The following is a 23,852-nucleotide window of genomic DNA, read 5'->3' on the forward strand; positions in this document are numbered from 1 at the left end:
CCACACAGATGGAGAGGTGACTATTTCTGAGTGGGAGCCCTACATTAAGTTCACCTGTCACTTACAGTGTTGAAAGCATGTATTTTTCACTCTTATTTATTATTCAAGAAACAAAGACCTAGAAAGTTGTGTGTTTTAACTAATGTCAGAAAGAGATGGGATGAGACAAGACACTGGAACTAACATACATTGAGCATCAACTACAAACTATACATGCTAATATGTGATAAATGATTCAACCTCAGCTCACAACAGTGAGATTAGATAGGTACATGCCCTGTCTTGGCAGACATAAAATGCATTGTTAAGGGCAAGAAAGGCCATAGTGTTTCAGTTACATGCAGTTCGTCCCCAAGCCCATTACAGAACTTATCACAGGTCTTTAATTTGCTAATTGGTATTGTGGATCTTCAAGAAGGGGACATAATATGCCAAATCTTCCAAATCTTCCAGCTTATTTGTCTCAACTCTCCACCCCCTCCCAAACACACACACACACACACACACACACACACACACACACACACACACACATTCTTTTTAAAAATATATATATTTTATTGATTTTTTTACAGAGGAATGGAGAGGGATAGAGAGTTAGAAACATCGATGGGAGAATTAGAAACATCGATGGGAGAGAAACATCGATCAGCTGCCTCTTGCACACCTCCTACTGGGGATGTGCCCACAACCAAGGTACATGCCCTTGACTGGAATCGAACCTGGGACCCTTCAGTCGCAGGCCGACGCTCTATCCACTGAGCCAAACTGGTCAGGGCAACACACACACATTCTTAACAAAATATCTTGCCAGTTAATGTTTCACAAATTACATTTGGAAAATACCTCTCATTGTACTGGTGAGATATTAGAGACCTAGAGAGGCTAAGAGACTCTCTTCAGCTCACACAGAAATTTTAAGGTAAAATTGGTGTTCAGTCCCAGCCAAGGCTCTTTCCACTTCACCCCACCAACACCCATCTTAATCTTGAGCAGTCATACTACTGCTTTAACAATGAGGCCTCACAAGATATTAGAAACGCTTGAACTCCAGCTGATAAATATTTTCTCCTGTGGTTTCTTTTTATCCTACATATTACTCAATATTAATTCTCAACTTGAATAACAAAAGCAAGTAGTTCCTTGTTTGTCGTAAGCAAAAATATCTGAAGATACTGAACCTTAGCTTAGAAATGAGATATCATGGAGAAGCTTAGCTGTCTCTGATTTGACCAGGCATAATGCAGTTAAGGGCACAGCCTTGGGTTGAGACAGGCAGCCCTGACCCATATCTGCCTCTGTCACTTAACTGCTGGGTTCCTTACTTAATGAGGGCAGTTTCAAAGTTGGTTTTGTTCAACAGAATATACCCACTAAGGTAAAAAGATTAAGCAAAAGCAAACAAACAAACAAAAAACACAACAAAACAAAAGAAACTCATAGACATAGACAACAGTATGGTGATTACCAGAGGGAAAGGGGGTAGGGGGAGGTAGAAGAGAGTAAAGGGGTGTGTAGGAAGGAGACTTGATTTGGGGTGGTGAACACACAATGCAATATACAGATGATGTATTATAGAATTGTACACTTGAAACCTATATAATTTTATTAACCATTGTCACCCCAATAAATTCAATTAAACACTTTTTAAAGTCGCCTTTTCTTCTGGTTATCAATCACTATGTAAAAAGCAGCCTCAAAAATTAGTGGTTTAAATAACAATTTATTATTGTTATATCCCATGATTCTGTGGGTCAGCACATCAGACAGGGCACAGAGAGGAAAGCTTGTTTCTGCACCCCAATGTCTGGGCCCTCAGCTGGGAAGACTTAAATAGGTGGATATAGAAACAGTTTGAGGATGGCTGGGTCTCTCTCTCTCCCTCCCTCCCTCCCTCCCTCCCTCCCCCCCTCCCTCCCTCCCTCCCTCCCCACATGAGTCTTTCTATGCATAGCTTGGTCTTCCTCCCAACATGGCATCTCAAAGTAGTAAAAGTAGTTGCATAATAGCTCAGAGCATAAAAGAAACCAACACGGAAGCTGCCAGTCATCTTAAAGCTAGGCCAGCAACTAGGCATCACATAGCTTCCACCAACTGCTGTTGGCTAAAGAAGACACTGAATGGCCAGATTTTAGAAGAAATAAATAGATGTGTGAATAGGCATCTTTTTTGAATAGAAGAAGTGACAAAGAATTTGAGTCCTCTTTAACCCACCACATGTCTCAGTAAGGCCATTTCAATCTATCCTATTTAAAACTCTAATCCCCTTAATGTTTCCTACCCTATTCTTGTTTTATTTTTTTATGTACAACAATATAATCACTAAGTATATTTTTTATCTTCCATATTTCATTTGCTGATTATATCCCCCCACTCGGATACCAATTACATAAATCCAGGGACTTTTTATTTTATGTTTACTGTTTTATCTTCAGTAACTATAATAATATATAACACACAGTAGGCACTCTATTAACAGTTATGAAAGAATGAATGAATTAATAAAACTGAGGTAAGATAACTACTGTGATCTTCAGTTTCTTGATCTGCAAAATGAGAATAATACCATCTTCATTCTAAGGCTCTTGTGAGGTTTAAATGAGATCAGGTATATGAATATTTAGTATAGAATCTGCAAAATAATTAGTAGCTGTTTATTTCAGTGGCCACTGGGTGCACCTAAATGGATTTCAGAAAGATCATAAAATAGACACTGTCTCCTTGGGCACCTGTTAATATTCTGACATACAGAGGAAATGGGTAATGTTGAGCCAGCTAAGGCTTCCTTCTCCAGGATATTTGGCCTTAACCATAAAGGGAGAGTGACAAGTTGATGGAAGGGGCAGGAGTCATTTATTTTAAAAAGGACATTCCTCTTGAAGCGAACATCAAAGTTGCTCAAAAGAGCCTTAATATAATGGGCATCATGGTGGGTCACTATTTATATTTCACCAAGCAGGGGAACATCATGTGGGTGCTATCATTTGCTCCTTAATTGATTGACTATAAATAGTAACCCAGCCATTTATTTCCACTCAAAAAGGCCTCCCAATTTGTTCATTTGCAGGGCTAATGCAGATTTTCATCTCCTCTCAGCTGGAGAATCACGTGTTGTTGTTTTTTCATTTCTGAGAAACACTCAGACGTCCTACCTGCTTCCATTTCAACATCTGTCTCTGCTCCTTTCTATTCATAGAGTTGTTGAGAGTTAACCCAAGACATCACTGTGGGGCGGTACATCCTAGGGTTCTAAGAGGCAAATGCAATCAGAAACAGCAAGAGCATAGAATTATAAAGGTACTAAGTACAGGTGCCAGCTGCCTCATGTATCTGGTTGAACTTGACCCAAATTATTTCATGATCTGTGGGAACCTAAAGCCATCCCCTGTCACCCCACCAATTAATAAAAGTTCTCAGAAGCTTACTTTCTTGTAGATCTCTGCCTCTGTGACCCCCAATTTTTTTCAATAGTAGCACTCTGTCATTCCAGACAATATGTCTAATTATCAAGACTATATTAACACTTCTTGTGTTCGGCAAAAGAGATGACAAAGTGTTTTAAACACCAAAGCTTTTGGCATTTTTTTACCCACTGTCTCTTCATAGTCACCCACAAAATTCCAGTAACCCTTGGCACACTGTGCACTGCCCTTGGGGGTGTAATAATTATAGTTCGGGAGGATCTAGATGAGTTGATTGACATTTTCTCAGAAGGGAATGGAGACTTTATGGAAGTACACTCTCAAGAATTTCTCTTAAACATACCAGGGACGTTTTACATTTGGAAATTGGACGGGAAAGTCTCTCTGGAAAAGGGTTCACTATGCGAGCGATCCTGAGTCTCCAGATTAAGAATGCCTATAATAGGATGGGACAGATGATCCTAATGTGATTTATTGAATACTGAAATAATAAGGTAGACATGTGTCCTTTGTATTTAACAAATCCCATTACAAAACACACAAAGGAGATCATTAACACTAGGAAGTATAAATCCTGAATAGATCTGATGCCCAGCTTCTGAATATTAAGAAACTTGTCAAACATATTGTGTCTCCTAGCAAGGCAGCACTCAGATTTTTGGCTCCTGAAGACCCAATGGAACAGTAATCAATTTGTAATTGTTTTGTATTCTTGCATCCCTGCAGGTTGTAATGGAGGCAGTGGATGGAATAGCAATTAACTCCTTGGGGTAAAAATGAGTAGTCTGTGGGTAGCACTTGCAGGATTAAAAATAATTTTTTTACAAATTCACAAAAGAAGGAGTTTATTGTATTTAGTAATGCTCATCTGTCAGTGGCCCATGTAGCCATTTTCATAGTAGTTGCAACCATTGCCTCCTCCGCTTAGAGGATTGAATTGCCTCCGCTTAGTCTGTGCCATCCTGGAGCAGATGATGCCCTCATGGCTCCATTATGGCTCCATCATCCTTCCACAGCGCATCTAGGCTCATTCCATTTATTAAGGGGTTAGGTCCAAACAACGGAACAAGTTATTTGAAAAAATAGCCCAAATAAATTGGAAGAAAACTATTTTGTGTTTCCCTCTGTGATCATCATAGTTACTTGATAAAGGAATGCACCTGCCTTTTGGGCACTACACAGCTTCTCACACCTTGAAACCGTATTGGACCACATCACTCTCATTTCCTGTTCCACATTTTAGTAACTGCCAAAAATCTAGTTTCACAAGGATATCCTGACATTAAAAGAAATGTAGTAATGATCTGATGATGAAAATGTAAACTACTTTGAGCTAGTAGTTTGGAATTTAGCCAATAGATATAAAATATCCCTGTATTTCTCTTGAAAATATCCAGTGTTGCTGTGAGTTCACTGTGATGCCTTGTGGTGCCTTGGTGTACAGTTTGGAGCCATGGCTCATAGCTTCATGTCACAGAAGCACCTAACCTACAGAACCAACTACACTCTTGCACCTATAAGCTATTTTCTTGTGTTCAAAGTCACATATTTTAAGACAGTATGTTCTCTAAATGTGAATCAACTCATTCAAAGAAACAGAATCCATTATGACGTGGGAAGAAACATTCCTTGTTATTTGCAAACTACATATCCAAGAAAGGACCATCCTGAGTATATTTTAAAATCTCAAAACGCAGCAGTAAAAAACAAAATCCAATTAGAAAGTGGGTAAAAGACGTGAAGCATCATTTCACCGGACAGAAAATATAGATGGCAAATAAGCGTATGAGAAGATGTTCAGCATCATTAGCTATTAGGGAAATGCAAATTCAAACCACACTGAAATATCACTAAATGGCTATCTGGGTGGTCAAAATCCTAACTAATAAAAGAGTAATATGCAAATTGACTGTCACTCCAACACACAAGATGGCTGCCCCTGTGTGGTCAAAGATGGCTGCCCCCTTGTGGACACAAGATGGCCAGCAGGAGAGGGCAATTGGGAGGGACCAGGCCTGCAAGGGAGGGTAGTTGGGGGCAATCAAGCCTGCAGGGGAGGACAGTTAGAGGTGACCAGGCCGACAGAGGAGGGCAGTTGGGGGAGACCCAGGCCTGCAGGGGAGAGCAGTTGGGGGAGACCCAGGCCTGCAGGGGAGAGCAGTTGGGGGAGACCTGGCCTGCAGGGGAGGGCAGTTTGGGGGGACCCAGGCCTGCAGGGGAGGGCAGTTGGCGGGGGCGGGACCAGACCAGCAGGGGAGAGCAGTTAGGGGCGATGAGGCTGTCAGGGCAGGCAATTAGGGGTGACCGGGTCAGCAGGGGAGGGCAGTTAGGGGCAATCGGGCTGGCAGGGGAGCAGTTAGGCATCAATCAGGCTTGCAGGGGAGTGGTTAGGGGGTGATCAGGCTGGCAGGCAGAAGTGGTTAGGGGCAATCAGGAAGGCAGGCAGGAGAGCAGTTGGGAGCCAGCAGTCCTGGATTGTGAGAGGCATGTCCGACTGCCCGTTTAGGCCTGATCCTACTGGACATCCCTCAAGGGGTCCCAGATAGGAGAGGGTGCAGGCTGGGCTGAGGGACACACCCCCCCTGCACGAATTTCGTGCACTGGGCCTCTAGTAAATAATAATGACAATAACAAATGCCGTGGGGGATTTGGAGAAACTAGATCATTCATACATTACTAATGAAGATGTTAAATGATACAGCCACTCTGAAAAAGTTTTTCAGTTTCTTTAGAAATTAATATGCAACTACCATGAAACTCAACAGTTATTCTCCTGGGCATTTGTCCCAGAGTAATTAAGACATACGTTCACACACAAAAAAACCTCTACCCAAATGTTCCTGGCAGTTTTATCTGTAATAGCCACAAACTAGAAACAACCCAGATGATCTTTAATAGGTGAATAGTTCAACAAAATGTGTATTTCCCATCATGGAATTCTACTTAGCAGTATAGGGGGACAAACTAGAAACTGACAACAATCTGGAGGAATCTCCAGAGAATTGTGGTGAGTAAAGAAGGCCAACCCCAAAAGCTTACATACCATTTGAGTCCTTTTAACAAACATTCTTGAATCGAAAAAAACAGTAGCAATGGAAGACAGATTAGTGAATGTTAGCAGTTAAGAAGGGGTTGGGGTGTGAGGGAAGTGAGTGTGGCTATAAAAAAGGAAATCTGAGGGATCCTTGTAGTGATGGAAATATTTTATATTAATGTCAGTATTCTGGTTATAATATTGTACTATAGCTTTATAAGATGTTATTATTGGGGGAAACTGAGTAAAGGGTACAAATATATCTTTGTATTATTTCTTACAATTGCATATGAAGCTACAATCAACTCAAAATAAAAAAGTGCAATTTAAAAATAAATATAATCTAAATTTTTTTTAAATATATTTTATTGATATTTTACAGAGAGGAAGGGAGAGGGAATAGAGAGCTAGAAACATCGATGAGAGAGAAACATCGATCAGCTGCCTCCTGCACACCTCCCACTGGGGATGTGCCCACAACCAAGGTAAATGCCCTTGACTGGAATCGAACCTGGGACCCTTCAGTCTGCAGGCCGACGCTCTATCCACTGAGCCAAACCGGTTTCGGCAATATAATCTAAATTTTAAAAAATATTTTATCACTATTGTACATGGACTATTTTTCCTATTTCCATTTCTGTGTTATTATTGTTAAAGAGAAGCCGGTAGCTTTTAAATTTTTCTGTATTTAATTCTTATATTTTATTTTCAGGCACCTTATCAAACTTTTTTATTAATACTGGTAGATTTTATTAGTGTCTCAGTTTTTTGTGGGTATACTATCATGTAATTAATTTTTTAAAAAGGTCATTTTTATCTATAATTTTCAGTGTAGCTTCCAGTTATTTAATTTTATTATATTATTTTCAAACAACCTTTTAGACAATTTAAATAGTAAAAACCAGCATTATTGCTTCATTAATGACTTTAATTGAAATGGTTTTATTATTTTATTTTTTCTATTCAGATTTTATTTCTCCTAGTTATTTAAGTGATTTCCAGTCATTTTTTTTTTCTTTTGTATTGTTTTCAGTGTCTATAGGTACGATCACACAGGTTTTTTTTCCTTTAATGTATCATGGTTAATTGAACTGATAAATTATCTGATAATGAACTCCATTTGCATCACTGGAATAAACTCTATTTGATCAGAATGTACTTTTGTATACACTGCTGGATTCCTTTGCCGATGTTTTATTTAGAACTTTATATCTATATTCCTAAATGAAGTTGGTGTATACTTTTCTATTTTCCTATCATTCTTTATCAGATTTTGGTAATAAATGTATGCTGGTTCCATGAAATTAATTGGGAAGCTGTCTAGCTTTTTGATGGCCTAGAACAGTTGAGGTAACATCCTAATTATATATTCTATAAAGGTTAGGAAAATCTCAGCTGTGAACCCATCTGGTCCTCATGCCCTTTTCAATGGTAGACTTCTAATCACCTTTACAGTCTCGTCTACAGTTGTTGGTCTATTCAAGTTTTCCACTTCTGAGATAGGCTTGAGTAATTTATATTTTGCTAAAAATCATTTCCCCTTGGGAAATAATTTGCATGCAATATTTTTTAATCCTTCCTGCATCTATGATTGTTCTTTCTCTTTTATCTATAATCAGATTTCTAGGTGTTGATCTCTTTTACTTTACATTATTTTTCAAAGAACCACGTCCCGAATTTCCTCTTCCTTTCCGATATTTATATTTCTGTCTTCTATTTTGTTGATATAAACTTTTATGTTTATTAATTCCACCTCCTAGTTTTTCTGATTTATTTTAATGTTGCTTTAGTTTCTTATGATGAGTATCATTGCTATATTTTTATTCTTTATTCCTTAATAGTGAAAGCATTTAAGGCTACACTTTTTCCAAAGAGTAGAATTTTCTCTGAGTCCCATAGGTTTTGATGAGAAGTCTTTTTCTGGTTGTTTAAAATGTCTTTTTCCCCTTTAATACAAAGACTATCCACAAATTTTGTTTTTAAACTTCACAGTACTGGTAAATAAGATTTTTGGTCACCTTTTAGTTTTTTTATATCTATTTTTATTGGATTTTTTTCAGAGAATGTGTCCTATAAAATTTCTACTGTTTAAACTTTATTAAGGTTTACTTGATGAGGCTTATTATAAAGCTAATTTACATAAATGTTCCCTACACATAAAGAAAACAATCTACTATTCAATTAGGTAAATATATATATATATGTATATGTATATTTCTATGTATATGTGGCTAGTACAAAAATAAGAGTATGTATATGTATATGTATATTCCTCTTTTGCCTTCTTTATTGTTTATCTAATAAATCTGTCTATTCTGAGGTAGGTGTATTGAAATCTCCCATAGTGATTGTATTTTTGTAGTATTTTGCATAGGGTTTGTTTTATATGTATAGATGATCTTTATGTTTGTATATATTCTGGTTTATGACACATATCTTTTTCATAGACTATGCAATTTATAACTACACTAGAGGCCCAGTGCACGAAATTCATGCACAAGTAGGGTCCCTAGGCCTGGCCAGTGATCAGGGCCGATATGCAGGGCGACCGATGGGGCAATAGGGGGCGGGGGAGAGGGAGAGGTGTGGCACCCACTAGCATCTGCCTTGGCTGGCCTGGCGCCACCGGCTTGCCGGCCCCACCCCACACTGCCGCCAGTTGGGGCCTGCGAGCTGGGGACAGCTCCTGCATTGAGTGTCTGCCCCCTGGTGGCCAGTGCATATCATAGCCACCAGTCGTTCCTCCATTCAGCTGATTTGCATATTAGGCTTTTATTATATAGGATGGCACCTCTGTTTACCCTATTAAATACTTTAACCTTAAATTTCATCTTCTTTGATATTAATACCACTAAGCCTGCTTTCTTTAGATTGATATTCCACTGGATTCTTTCCTTTATGTTTAATTTTTAATATTTTCTCTGTTTCTTGTACACTACATTAGGCCAATAAGACAGTTATTGTATAGTCTTCAGTCTGTTTACATTTATGCATTATGCTTTATTTTGTTCCTTCCATCTTAGTTTATGTTTATTACTTATTTAACATTATTATTTCATTTTGTTCATTTCCTTATTTTTGCTACTATGATAAAGTTGCTATTCATTTCCCCTTGTTAATTTGGAAATCTTTTTTCTAATTTTCCCAAGAAAGCCAGGAGTGGTTATGAGGAGCTTTGTTTTGACATGTAAAGTTTGAGATGCCTTTGAAATGTGAAGTGAAGAGATAGAGTGGACAGTTGAGTCTATGCTTGAATCTCCTTGCCCAATTAGATTTTCATACTTTCATTGGACATGGGGTGTGCAGACTAGGAGTGCAGGCAGGGCGAAGGGTGGGAGGGAGGCTGTGTCAGTGTTCAGGGAGTTGCCATTTTGCCTTATATTCAGGAACAGGGTGGTAGTTCTGAGGTTCTCTCTCCAGTCTGTCCGGAAAGGGCAGAGTCTTCCATTGTGCACCGTCTTCTAGACCCATGGTTGGCAAACTGTGGCTCACGAGCCACATGCGGCTCTTTGGCCCCTTGAGTGTGGCTCTTCCACAAAATACCACGGTCTGGGCGAGTCTATTTTAAAGAAGTGGTGTTAGAAGAAGTTTAAATTTAAAAAATTTGGCTCTCAAAAGAAATTTCAATCGTTGTACTGTTGATATTTGGCTCTGTTGACTAATGAGTTTGCCGACCACTGTTCTAGACCAGGCGTCCTCAAACTACGTCGCGCGGGCCACATGCGGCCCGCTGAGGACATTTATCCGGCCCGCCGGGTGCCGCTGCCTGTCCTGCTTAGCAGTCGACTGTCCCGGGCCCGCAGTGCGCATAGGAATTGGTTCACAGTTGTTTTTTTAAACTATAGTCCGGCCCTCCAACGGTCTGAGGGACAGTGAACTGGCCCCCTGTTTAAAAAGTTTGAGGACCCCTGCTCTAGACCATCAGGGATGAGTATGATTTCATTTTTTAAAATATATTTTTATTGATTTCAGAGAGGAAGGGAGAGAGAGATAGAAACATCAATGATGAGAGAGAATCATTGATTGACTGCCTTCTGCACGCCCCCTACTGGGGATCGAGCCTACAACCCAGGCATATGCCCATGACTGGAATCAAACCCAGGACCCTTCAGTCTGCAGGCCAGTGCTCTATCCACTGAGCCAAACCGGCTAGGGCTGATTTCATTTTTAAAGCAGGGCTTCCTAGGAGTCACCCCTGGGTCAGAGAAACTTCATGTTCATCTAGTGTTAGTCCGAGTTTATGCTTAATCTCCTTGAGCTAGTAGGGCCTCCATGTTTTGCTGAAGGATCTCTGTGTGGCTTCGGAAATGTTTTTGAGTCTGTCCTATGCCCTGCTCTGATTGTTTCTGAGACGCTGAAGCCTGGGGCAGGCCCACAGCCTTCCTACCCCAGAGGGCTCCTCTTGGCTTTTTTCCTTGGTTCTCTCTATTAATTTCTGGCTGGTCTACCAAGAAGCTTGTTGCTACTAGGATCGGAAGACAACTAGCCCTCTCTTAATTGCTCTCCTCGAAGATCTCCATGGTTTTTAACAACAAAGCATTGAGTTGTAACTTCTCCAGGCTATGTTCCTAGTAAAAGGAGCCCCCTCAGGCAGAGCTGCTTTAAGGCTCACTTCTCCCCTTGGGCAGAATGTCTGTGCGGCTGCACTAGGGTGGGGATGGAGACAGCCCAGTTAGGTGAATGTGTGTGATGTTCAGTGAGGACATCTGCGCTTCAGATATAAGTTTGGAAGTTGACGGTTTATTAATTTTATTTAAAACGATGAGACTAGATGAGGTGACCCAGGAACCCATATAGAGAGAAAATAAAAGCAATCCAAGAATGAAGCCTCAGATCATGCGTACACGTGGAGCTGAGCTAATGCATTTATCCCAGCACAGATGAGGAGTTCCTGCCTGAACCATGGCTGGAAAACACCTGGCTCTACCAGCCACAGGCCAGCTCCATATGAAGCTACAATGGACAGAGTTTAAGTACCTTGTTTATCATATCCTGTGCCCATATTGTGGTTATAAATGTGCTTTTTGCATCTGCCAAGTCTAGCATATGCTACTGTCTCACGAATCCAATTGGCTCTGTGGGTAGATGAGAAACATCCTTCCCCATTCTGTCTTTGCTAACTTGAAGCAGAATTAGGGAAGGCAGTTTTAATTTTTATCTTTGATGTAAAGAGAGGTAGCTGGGGTATAATAAATACATATATACATACATACATACCTGGAACAGAAAGCCTGGCCTCCCATTCAGCACTCTCAGAAGCTGCAAATATAACTTCGGGCAAGTTACTTAATAAATTCCTCAAGGGTCAGTTTCCTCACCTTCAAAATGAAGATATTGATTGTACCTACTTGCAATATTACTGAGTTCAGAGACCTAAGTAGTGTAATATAAGTATAGTAGCATATAGTAGATGCTCAATAAAACATCAGCTTCTTTCTTTTACTGACTATAGAGGCCAGCAAAAAGCAATTTAAATCCACAAAATAATTCCTAAATTTCCATGTTAGTTGTTCCTTCTCTATCAGACTGTCTACTTGCCCACAGTTAAATTGTTTCAAGGGAGCCCAGGATTTGTTTTAATCTGGTATGGTAAGACACCTGACAGGGAGATGACCATCATAAAGGAAGAAGTTTGTAGTGAGTTCTCTAGAAACAGGAAGGACTACATGCCACACAAGGCCACATGGAGAGGCACTGGGGTGAGTCAGAAGGCAGAGGGAGTGGGAGAAAACATGGGCAAGAGCCTTTATTGTGGTTTTCACAAGAAGGAATGGGTCAGGCAGAGTTAGCAGATTTAGGATTAGCTAGGTTGAGTAATTTCAGTGGGCTCTGGGGAACAGCGTTGGTGCCTAGTTAGCTGATGCCTGGCCCTGTTTAGGGCAGGGGAATGGTGATCTAGGAGCTGGATGAAGGAAGTGGTTGGGGTGTGGTCTCTGGCTTGGTTGGTTTACATGTGGAACGCCTGGTCCAGGCTTCTTTGCTATCTCTAAAAATTGGCCATCTTTGGGAGGAACATGCCCCTTCAGGATCAGCAAGGCCCCAAGGTGTCACAACATAGAAAATATAGAAAATATAAAGGCATGCTTAATACACACATTCTGTTTTGTTGATGTGTTGGTAGATATGGACCCTTAGCTGTGTATTGGTTAAGAGTTTTAAGCAATTGGGTAAATTTTTAAGTGAAATCACCTGATATCTTAATCCATTCAGGCTGTTATAGAAGAATACCATAGATAGTTGGCTGATAAACAATAAACATTTATTTCTCACAGTTGTGGAGCCCAGAAAGTCCAAGATCAAGGCCTTGGCAGATTTGATGTCTGGTGAGAGCCCTCTTCCTGGTGATGGAAAGAGCAAGGGAGCTCTCTGGAGTCTCTTTTATAAAGGCACTAATCCCATTCATGAGGGCCCCACCCTCACTGATTTAAAATTCAATTCCTCAGTCCCACTAGCTACATTTCAAGTGCTCAATAGCCACGTCTGGCCTAGTGGCTACCATTTTGATATAAACAATTCTATCATCATGGAAAGTTCATTGTATAGCACTGGTTGAGTGACAAGACCCCCACGCTAAGTGGGCTGGGGCTCAAGGCAGTAAGACATGGAGCAGGAATCAGGAAACTAAGCCACACAAACTGGGCATTCATACTGGGGAAAAGGAACAACTGTGGAGAACACAGAGGCAGTCGGCACAGGAAGACATGTGAGACCCCTGCCCATCCAGTCAGGGTTGGCTCAGGCTCTGTATGGATGGAGCCATCAGCCTAGAAGGGCAGGGGAGGACAACAAAGGAAGAGGGAGGCCAGGACTCATGTCTTAGCATTAGAGACTCTCAGAAAGTGGGCATAGGGTGATGATTATTTCATTTACTTCTGAACCACACTCCTGGTCAAGGTGATGTCACTTGACTGTCCACCTGGAACAGCACAAGCCCAGGGCTATGTCAGGAGGTAAAAGGACCATCTAGCTCCAGGCTCTCCAGCAGGTTCATCCCTTGAGCTCCAGAAACAGAACCGAGCTGACACAAGAGGCTCTGTTACTTGAAAGTGGGGTTAAGTGTATAGCAGGAAGATGAAGGGAGGTCTCAAAGGACTGATGAGAGAGGCATTTGTAGTTCTGAATTACTTATTAAGATTACTCTAGGACACTTGAATGTTTTATCATGTCATAGGTGAAGAGTGCCTTTTTGGAGATAAGTCTATGAGAGGTCCCAGGCTGGATGTTTTGAGAGAGAGAAAGAGAGAAAAGAGAAGAGAAGAGAAGGGAAGGGAAGGGAAGGGAAGAGAAGAGAAGAGAAGAGAAGAGAAGAGAAGAGAAGAGAAGAGAAGAGAAGAGAAGAGAAGAGAAGAGAAGAGAAGAGAAGAGAAGAGAAGAGAAGAGAAGAGAAAAGATGTATTAGTTTCCTAGGACTGCCATACCAAAATAGCATAGTCTGGAATTCAGCAACCTTTTGTATCTCACGGACCACCGGTTGGCGACCACTGGTCTGGAGAGCTTAATCAACAGAAATGTATCGTCTCACAGTTTAGGAGGCTAGAAGTCCGAGATCAGATGTTGGCAGGGTTTGTTACTTCTGAGGACACTAGGAAGACTATGTTCCTTGCTTCTCACGTGGCTTCTGGTGGTTGGCTGGCAATCTTTGGGGTTCCTTGGGTTGTAAGCACATTATCACTCCAGTACCTGTCTTCATGTTCAAATGGCATCTTCCTATGTATGTATGTGTCTTTGTCCAAATTTCCCCTTTTATCAGACACCGGTCATATCACATCAGGGTCCACCCTACCCTAGTATCACTACAGTTAATGAATTACTTCTAGAACAACCCTATTTCCAAATAAGATTACATTCTACGGTGCTGAGGATTCAGATCTCAATATTTAAATTTTGATATTATTCAGCCCGTAAAAAAATGGCATGGCAGAAAGAGCATGTATTTTGGAATCAGACAGACTAGGTTTGAGCCTTGCTTTTGCCACTGCTGTTCTGATGCAGTTTTATGTTATCATCTGCAAATGGGGGTGATATATTTAATAGAATCTTGGTAAAATGATAAGTCAGTGGTAAAATGAAATACTATTTGATGTATTACCAGTTAAAAAAATACTTCCAATTAAACAATGGCATATCATCAATTATAATATGCATCCCAACTTGAAATATGTTAAATTGTGAAATAAAAATATATTTTAAAGTTAATGACAGGACGGAAGATAATGTGTAACGTGTCTTCAATGGGAAGGTAAGAATGTGTACAGTAAAAGTTCATCATTTTTTCTCTCACCCTTTCTTTGCCTGAGCAGAAAAGTTACCATCTTCCTTGGTCACCACCAACTTGCCATCCATTTCAAGAAGGAATGAAATCATTTACTAGGCAGAGGTCAAAATGATTTCCTAAGGAGTCAGTTCCTTGAAGTGTGTTATTCCTACAAAAAATTTTACTTGAAACAGGGTGACTTCCAAAATTTCTCATTAGGAGGATCCCACTCTTTGTTCCTACCTTGGCTAATAAGTCTATTTACGTGGCTTGTTCTGAAAACCAAAGAGCCCTTGGAGAAGTTTTTCTATTTGTTTAGTTGGGGGTGGAAGGTGGGTTGAACCTATAGAGAACTACTAGCATTGAGGGATGTGGAGTTCTGTGTTAATCAGGATTAATGTCCACAATGTAGGATATTTAGTATCCAGTGATGTCACCGCATCATGATGACCCCAAAAACTCCTACACATTTCCAAATGTCCCCTGGGAAAGTGAGTATTACCCACATTGAGAACCACTATGCTAGACAAATGTTTCAAGGTACAAGGTCAGCTTCTGCCCAGGGTTTTTTAAGTTAAAGAAGCAAAGGCTGCCAATATCAGACATGTTTTCAGTTTTAGAAGCTGGTGGGCAGGAACTCCCCGTCCATGTGGCAGGTCAGTGAGGCCCCCAGAAGTGATGCATCCTCAGCATGTAGACATGTCACAAAAATGGCACCAGTAAACTTGATTCCACATGGGACTCTTTATATAACCAACAAATGTTAAAGAATTTTTGTCCTATGGAAGTAGAAATATCACTTAAATGGGAAATAAAAGTCTTATCTCACTAGCACCAACCTCTCTCTGTTGAGTGGTTTTGAGACTCACAATTTATTTGTTGCAGCTATCGGGCAGTCACTTGAAATCAGCAGCCATAAGCAGCCAAAATCCTGAAATTGAATAATGCTACTCAATTCTGGTGGTTCAGTGTTTTGATTTTATTATTGAAATTTTATGTGGATTAATATATCCCCTTGAAAGTTATATGGTTTGGAAAAATTGTCTGTAATAAATCCTCTATTTTTGAACATAAAGAAAGCTACCCTTTCTTTATTCAGAGAAAATTAATTTTCTTCCTATCCTCACTAAATGAATATTGCGGAGATATTTAAAGAATATCAGTTTGAAAGAATGCCTAATTATACGCCTGGAGGCATCCTGTCTCTCCGGCCCACCATGTCATTCTTCACCAGCTTCTGCTGCCCTTGGGATAGGGGCTTGTACTTGCCCAGGAAACCTTAGACCGTTCAGTGACTGGCACTGGTTTTGGTCCCTGCCTTCACCTTCTCCCCACTAATAGCATCACATTGTTTAGTGCTCACCTCCCAACAACCTCATCTCCTTTGCCTAGCAGGGGTGGGGAACCTTTTTTCTGCCAAGGGCCATTTGGATATTTATAACATCATTCATGGGCCACACAAAATTATCAACTTAAAAATTAGCCTGCTATATTTGTTCAAACATTTAATTAACTCACCACTAATGCATTGGCAGGACCAGACCAAATGATTTGGCAGGCTATATAGGGCCCGCGGGCAAGATGTTCACCACCCCTGGTTCCAGCAGCCCTTGTAAGCCAAAGTACCAGACAGTCATTATGTGCATAGCTTTGAACTGTTTCTTAAAGACATACTTACCTTGTCTCTACACAATCCAATCTGGATTGGGTTGGTCAGTGTTCAGAACCTCCGTTTTATCTCCGATATGCCCCGTGGACAAACCAGATCGCTAGGGACACAACCACAGGCTTATTTTATTTAATGACTTTTTCTATCACCTCATCATTTTACATTATTTGTCTGGCTTTTGCATTACTTTGAACAATAGGATTTAGGTAAAGACTTATGAGCTTGATGACCTAGGTTTAAATTCTACCTTTTGCAAGCTGTGTGAAATTGGAAAACTTACAGGTTCTCTCTACCTCCTGATAAGAGGGGATAATAATAGTACCTACCTCATAATCCTATATAATAAACGGCTAATATGCAAATTGACCAAATGGCAGAACGACTGGTCACTATGACATGCACTGACCACCAGAGGGCAGACGCTCAACGCAGGAGCTGCCCCCTGGTGGTCAGTGCGCTCCCACAGGGGGAGCGGTGCTCAGCCAGAAGCCGGGCTCACTGCTGGCAGCTGGTAAGTGCAGTGGCCGTGGCAGGAGCCTCTCCCACTTCTGCAGCAACGCTAAGGACCCTTCAAGAGGGTGCAGTCTGGGCTGAGGAACACCCCCCTCCCCCAGTGTATGAATGTTGTGCACCAGGCCTCCTGTCTTGTCATAAGGATGAAAAGAGGGTGCCTGTCAAAAGATTTGAATGGGTACTTTACCTTAAGATGGCAAGTAAATATATAAAAACATGTTCAACATCATTAGTTATTAGGAAAATGCAAATGAAAACCACAAAGAGATATCACTACACACCTAATAAAATTTTAAAACTTAAACATACACTTATTTCACCCTAGGTATTTACCCAAGAGAAGAAGAAATATATGTCCAGACAAATGCTTGTACATGAATATTCATGGGAGTTTTATGTGTAATAGCCTAACTGGAAACAATCCAAATGTCCATCAAGGACTGTTACTCAGCAATAAAATAGATGAACCATTGATGCACATAACAATGAATAAATCTAAAAACAATTGCCTGGGAATGTGGAATGGGAGGGATGACAGGAAGGCGTTACAGAGGAGCATGAACAAACTTTGGGGGCAATGGTTATGTTCACTATCTTGATTGTGGTGATGACTTCACATGTATGTACATATGTCAAGCTTGTTGAATTGCACACTTTATGTAGATGTGATTTATTATATGTGAATTATACCTGAATAATGCATTTTTAAAGTAAGAGCATTCCATGAGTATTATCTATTATAAACTTTAGTGCTATACTGAAAAATGTTGTACATAACATTTTTTAAAAGCATTTCATCAAAAGCAATATTCAATGATTAAGTCTATCACTGTCATGCAATAACCTAGCTGCATTTTTCATTTTCATTTTCAAGGGATGCTCATGAGTAAACTTGAATTAAGGAAGACAGTCCAGACTTTGAGGTCTGGAGACATGAACTCATGTGCCCACTCTATCACCTGATATTTGACCTTGACTTTTCTTATATATAAAATAATGTACAGTCGCATCCCATGATTGTTGTAAGCATCAAGTTAAAAATTGATGTGAACATGTTCTGAAAACTATAGAGCAACATGAATATATCAGGCATTATGAGTAGGGAGGAGAGGTGATAAGCACACTTTTTGAAGACTTGGTAACAGAGAGCCAGCAAGATTAAAATAAATCTTAACAAAAACAAAACAAGTAAACAAACAAACAAACAAGAGGAAGGGATATACCCTGCATCTTCTCAATCCTTTACTCTGATATTCCTACATCAGAATTGCCTGGGACACCCTTAAAAGTACATATTTCTGGGTCCCACCTTACACTACCAAGTCAAAATTGCTGCGGGAAGGGACAGGAATCTGAGTTTTGCAGAAAGCTGCTTGGTTGATTCTGATGCCGCCAGTACATCAGTTAGTGGACAGTCTTGGAAACAATCACCTTGACCTTATCACATCTCAAGGAGAAACATGAGCTACCTTAGGCTCTGTTGCTCAGATTAAACCTGGCTTCAGTCTCCAGAAAAGATCATCATCTCCCATAATGGCTGGGGATGCAGAAGGGCTTGAAACATCTTTCAAATAAGCATTTAGTTTTGAGAGCATGTCTTCTATCATCATTCTCCTTCTTTTCCTGAGCACTCATGTGCTGTTAGAGATTATCTTTGGAAATTACTTACCTTGGTAATGCAAATGTGTATGGCCTAATTTCTTTCCAACCAGTCATTTTCTTCAAAAAAAAAAACACCTCTTCATTCAGTGTTGCATGCTGGGAGTTTGCCTTGGATAGTCTGTCTGAGCTGCCTGGCTTGATGCGACTGTGTACTTTATACCCATGTGGGATCATCATTTGAAAATCAAGAAATGAGAAGAAAAGCAGAAGGGTCAGTGCAAATCAGCCATTTGTGCCATTTAGGGTGGTTAAAGTAGAGGGACATAGATTAGAATTGGATGGACTGTAAGCCTGCCTTTGACTCTATTCTTCCACCCACAGGAGAGAAGGTTCCTTGTCTGTATCATAAGGATGTCAGATCCACCTATAAATTACTTCTTGGGGATCATTTTGAAATTCTCTATCAAAAGATACCATATGAATATAATTACATATCTATTGTATGGCTCATTATTCTATAAATATGGACCAGATGTTGCAAAGATATGTCTAGAGGCCAGGCAGGGAAATTCATGGAGAGAGAAGAGGTTGGAAACTGGAGAATGAGTGCCCCTTATGAATAGGGCAGTTACCACATGTTGCCATGCGTGAATGTGGCTTTTCATCCTCTAATTCTCATTTTGTTGATAAGGAAACTGAAGCCTAGAGAACTGAAATGACTGAGTAAACATGATAACCCCAAGTAAGGCATACTCAAGACCAAGGTAGTTACCTTCATATCCATTCTCCTGGCCTTTTTTATGCTGGGAATTATGAGTTACATATCCTATGTAGAGTAAGATTGGCTAAAATGGGGACCTACACAGTCAGTTACCATTACTGTGCCACCAGACATCACTTATCTATGACTGATTTCTCTCCTCCTGAGCCCACACGTGCCCTCAGACTCTTTGTCATCCTAAGGCTCCAGGCAATCATTAATAATTGATCCATCTTGCTGCCCTATTACCTAACAACACTAAATCTTTAAATACAAAGCTTCACATTATCCTGTCTAATAAGATTTTCCTCCTTGAAACATGGCTCATTCTCTGAGAGTCCTTCCTTGAAGATTTTTGAACTGCTTGCCATGGTGACTTGATGGAGGGCATTTATGGTTTGCAAAAGGGCGAAGCACCATAAAATTAATTTGCCTAAAGGTTAATAATAAAAAGCCCTAATCCCTGATGGGTTTTCTCTCCCTCTCTCCTTGCAGGTTGACAGAACAGAGGTGATTCGCACCTGCATAAACCCAGTGTATTCAAAACTGTTTACTGTGGACTTTTACTTTGAAGAGGTGCAGCGCCTGCGGTTTGAGGTCCATGACATCAGCAGCAACCACAATGGGCTGAAGGAGGCTGACTTCCTTGGTGGCATGGAGTGCACGCTTGGCCAGGTCGGTCAACAGATGTCCCTTCCTCCCTCTCGCCTTCGTAGGGTCTTTCTTCCTCCCATTTTCTCTCTCCTCTCATTCAGTCCATGCTTGTTTTTTTTCTCTTGGTTTTATTTTCTTTTACATGCAACATTTTATGATTTCCCATGCACTGTCATATCCATTATATTTACATAAGGATGATGCTACAAATATGTGAAGAGTTACCCATTTGCAAAATTAATCATTTTTTCTGAATTCCTTCATTTATTTAACAACTTTTTATTGAGCACCTACTCTGCTCTGGTTGTGTGTCTGTGTTAGCCATATCCTGATACATTATAGATTTCCATCTCCCAACTCAACTGTAAGAACCCACACACAGGGAATGTTGTGCATTTACATGTATTCCAAGCCTCTTGTGCCCAAAATAGCCCAGGACAGGGGCTAAATAGATATCTGGTGAATAAATAAATGCTTTTACTTAATCTTCACAACATTGATACGAAGTGAAAACCATTAGTGTATATATTTGTCAGTGAGAAAACCAAGACGCAGAGAGGTTCAGCTTAAGCACCACACTAAAAAGTGGCAGAGCTAGAACTTGAACCAGGTCGGCCTCCCTCCAAATCCCATCATTTTGCTTCTGTAACACCCTTCCATTTCTCCTTCCCTTCCTACTGTACCCAGAACTTTAGTAGGTGCTCAGGGAAGCTCTAAATGGAGAAATCGTCCCTGGGCCCAAGTATCAGACACTCTGATTGGAGAAGGCATTCTTTATGCATCTCAAATAGAGCAACTTATGACGCTTCTTAAGCAATAGGGAGAAGTTTCTGCTGGCTAGAATCAAAGAAGTCATTGTGAGACCAACTGCTGAAAAAAATATAGTTCAGGGGTTGGAGAAGAAAGCAAGATAAAAAAGGAAGAGAGGTCAGAACAACAGTGGCAGGGTAAGGGGCGGAGGACACCAGTTTCACTGAACCAAGGTCAGGTGCTGATTTACTGTGAAACCAGTGAAGCTGAACTTCAGAGCCCCTTTCTCCTGTGGATTTCTTCAAGGCTCTGTGTTACATTTTTATTTGTAGTTTTGTACTTTTTTTCTCAAAGAAGGATTCCTAATTATCTGAGCCTCTAACTCCACAAAACCAGCATCAATTCCATGTGGAGATAAGAGTCTGCCTGGTAGAGAGAGGGCACATATGCATGCTGGTTTCTTTATTTGTTTTTACCATGCCTCGTGCCACTTATAGCTAAAAAGAAATGTCTCCCAGGTGAACACTGAGTGACAACACAGACAATGTCCTCAGTTACCCATTTCCAGCAAATACAGTGATTACTTTCATAAGATTCTTTCTTGTTCCTTTAATGAAAGGCAAAAGTCCAATGTGGAAGTCTAGCTGAGGGGAGGCAGACAGAGAACCTGGCATATATTTCATAAATATAAACTTCTTGTGACTTTTGAAAAGAATTGATGGCAGATAGTTCTAGTGTCCTGCCAGGTACAGCATCCAAAAAGTGGGCATTGAATGAATAAATGAGTAAATGAATGAGTTTAAAATGTACTTCTGTAATGTATAAATAAATTTAAAATGTGATTAAAGTGGCATCTTTTAGAAACATAAATGAGCCACTCCAAGATTTTCCTTAGATGATGGGTATCCCTTATGCATAAAAGTCAAATCCTATCCCAAGAAATAGATGTAGATCCATGTAAGCATCCTGTGAATAAATGATCTTTTTCACCCAAATCTTTGATCATTTTGTCTATGCAAGTGACCCTCACACTTACATCTTTAGTCTCTCACAAACCTCATTAAGTCCTTGACCCTCTACTTTGTGCCAGGCATTGTGCTTGATGCCAATATATAGTGGTGAGCCAAAAAAACATTGTCCCTGCCCTCCAGCAGCTCAGGGTCTAGTAGGGGATAAAGAGGGAAGCAATTAATTACACCAGCAATTAAACTACAACCATTATAATTCTTGCTAAGGAGACAAATACACTGAGTGGCCAGATTATTATTATCTCTGAACGCATAATAATCTGGCCACTATGTGTGTGTGTGTGTGTGTGTGTGTGTGTGTGTGTGTGTGTGTCTGTCTGTGTCTGTATTTATTTTAGAGGCCCGGTGCATGAATTTGTGCATGGGTGGGGTCCGGCCAGCCTGGCCAGGGGGAGGGGGTATGGGTGGTTGGCTGACCTGCCTGCTAGTCAAACTCCTGGTCGAGGGGACAATTTGCATATTAGCCTTTTATTATATAGGATATACACTGAGTGGCCAGATTATTATGCGTTCAGAGATCATAATAATCTGGCCACTCAGTGTAGAATAGGAGACCAAACATCAAGAGAATGGCATCAGGTGGAGAGGAGGTCCTGGAAGACTTCTGATGGGAAGTGATATGTACAGTGAAACTTGAAAGAGAGGAGAGTGCATCCAGTGGGAAGAAAGAGGAACACAGTCCAAGCAGGTGGGGAAGTTATGGATCCCCTTTCCCAGGCCAAACTTCAGGATCCTGTAACCTATCTTCATTTCATTCATTTAGCAACTCATTCTGGATTGCATTGAGAATATACTTTTTATCAGTTTATTAAATAATGTCTCTCATAATTAACATTTATTTTTATACATATTTATCTGATCCCCATACCTAGTCTACAAGTTTCTTAAGGCCAAGGCCACATTCAGCACTTATGTCTAATGGAACACCATGTTTTACATATCTTAAGTGTTCAAGTCAAATGTATTGATTAGTGAACTTTGAAAAATTTTTTAACATGATAAGGTTCATTCATTCATTTATTCATTTTTTTCAACAAGCATTTAGCAAGTGCCCTAGCTATGCCAAGTAACATGCTAGGTACTAGAGACACAAAGGTGAAAAAGAAGCCCTGCCCCAGAAAAGCTTATGATTAGCTGGAGACACAGACTAGGAAATAAACAATTAGCATGCATATTACTAACTGCTAGGTTAGGGGTGTTTCCCAGGATGTCTATCGGGGAAAGACGCATCTCTGCCTCATGGGAATCAGGGACATCTTTAAAAAAAAGATGAGTCTGGACCTGAATCTCTAAATGATGAGTAGGAATTCACCAGCAGAGAAAAGGCCAGGGATGGGAAGGGGGGCGGGGATGAGGAGACAAGGACTCTCCTGACACACACAAAGACATAGCAGCACAAGGATGAAAGAGAACATCAACATATCCAGTTGATCATATGAGCATGGGAAAGGGATAGAGGAGTCTAGATAGGAGAGGAGGAGCCAGACCATGAGGCTTTTAAATACCTTTCTCTAACGTTCGGAGAACACAGTGGACATAATGCACTGGAGGCCCTGAAGGGTTTTAACCAGGGAAAGGTCAAGATTGGATGTAGGTACTAGAAAGATCACTTTGGCATTCCTGTGAAGGGTGGATGGGGGAGGATGGATGTGGAGGCAGGGAAACCAGTTAGGGAACTAGTGCAGTAACAGGAAAGAGATGAAGAGGGCAGTGGTCATGGAGGTTGAAAAGAGGAGAGCCAGAGAAGAGCTCATCCAAGGTCAAAATCAACAAGCCATGGAGATGGTTTGAGGGAGTAGGAGTTCTGAGATACCTGGCTTGGATTACTGGCTTAGGTTACTGGTGAAGTCATATGAGACTGAGGAGTGAGTTGGGGAATAGAATGTGATGCTGGCATGTTCAGCTCGGGATGTGTATGGAGAAACCAGAACAGGTCACGAGTTGGTGGCTGACTACATGGGTCTGGAGATGATAAGAGATTTAGGAGCTAACTCCCTGAAGGTGGTCATTGGTAGCATGGAAGGAGTGAGATCCATCAATAAGAATGTTTTAGAGATCAACCGAAGGACTTGTATGCATGCATATAAGCATAACTAATAGATACAAGACACTGGGGGGAGGCAGGTAAAGGCATGTACTGGGGGGAAGGGGAGGCCGGGGGGATGT

The 23,852-nt window shown here is 40.7% G+C and overlaps 1 protein-coding gene across 6 annotated transcripts in view; it reads left to right on the top strand.

Moving 5' to 3' along the window:
- CPNE4 (copine 4) overlaps positions 1-23,852 on the top strand; it is a 390,994-nt gene that overhangs the window by 229,954 nt on the left and 137,188 nt on the right. For all 6 annotated transcript variants that reach the window (XM_080674014.1, XM_080674010.1, XM_080674012.1 and 3 more), the window contains one exon: positions 19,750-19,929. In XM_080674014.1, coding sequence (XP_080530140.1) covers positions 19,750-19,929 — 180 coding nt within the window. The remainder of the gene's footprint in view (positions 1-19,749; positions 19,930-23,852) is intronic.

The sequence above is a fragment of the Plecotus auritus genome (assembly GCF_963455305.1).
Source record: "Plecotus auritus genome assembly, chromosome: 6".
Taxonomy (NCBI): domain Eukaryota; kingdom Metazoa; phylum Chordata; class Mammalia; order Chiroptera; family Vespertilionidae; genus Plecotus; species Plecotus auritus.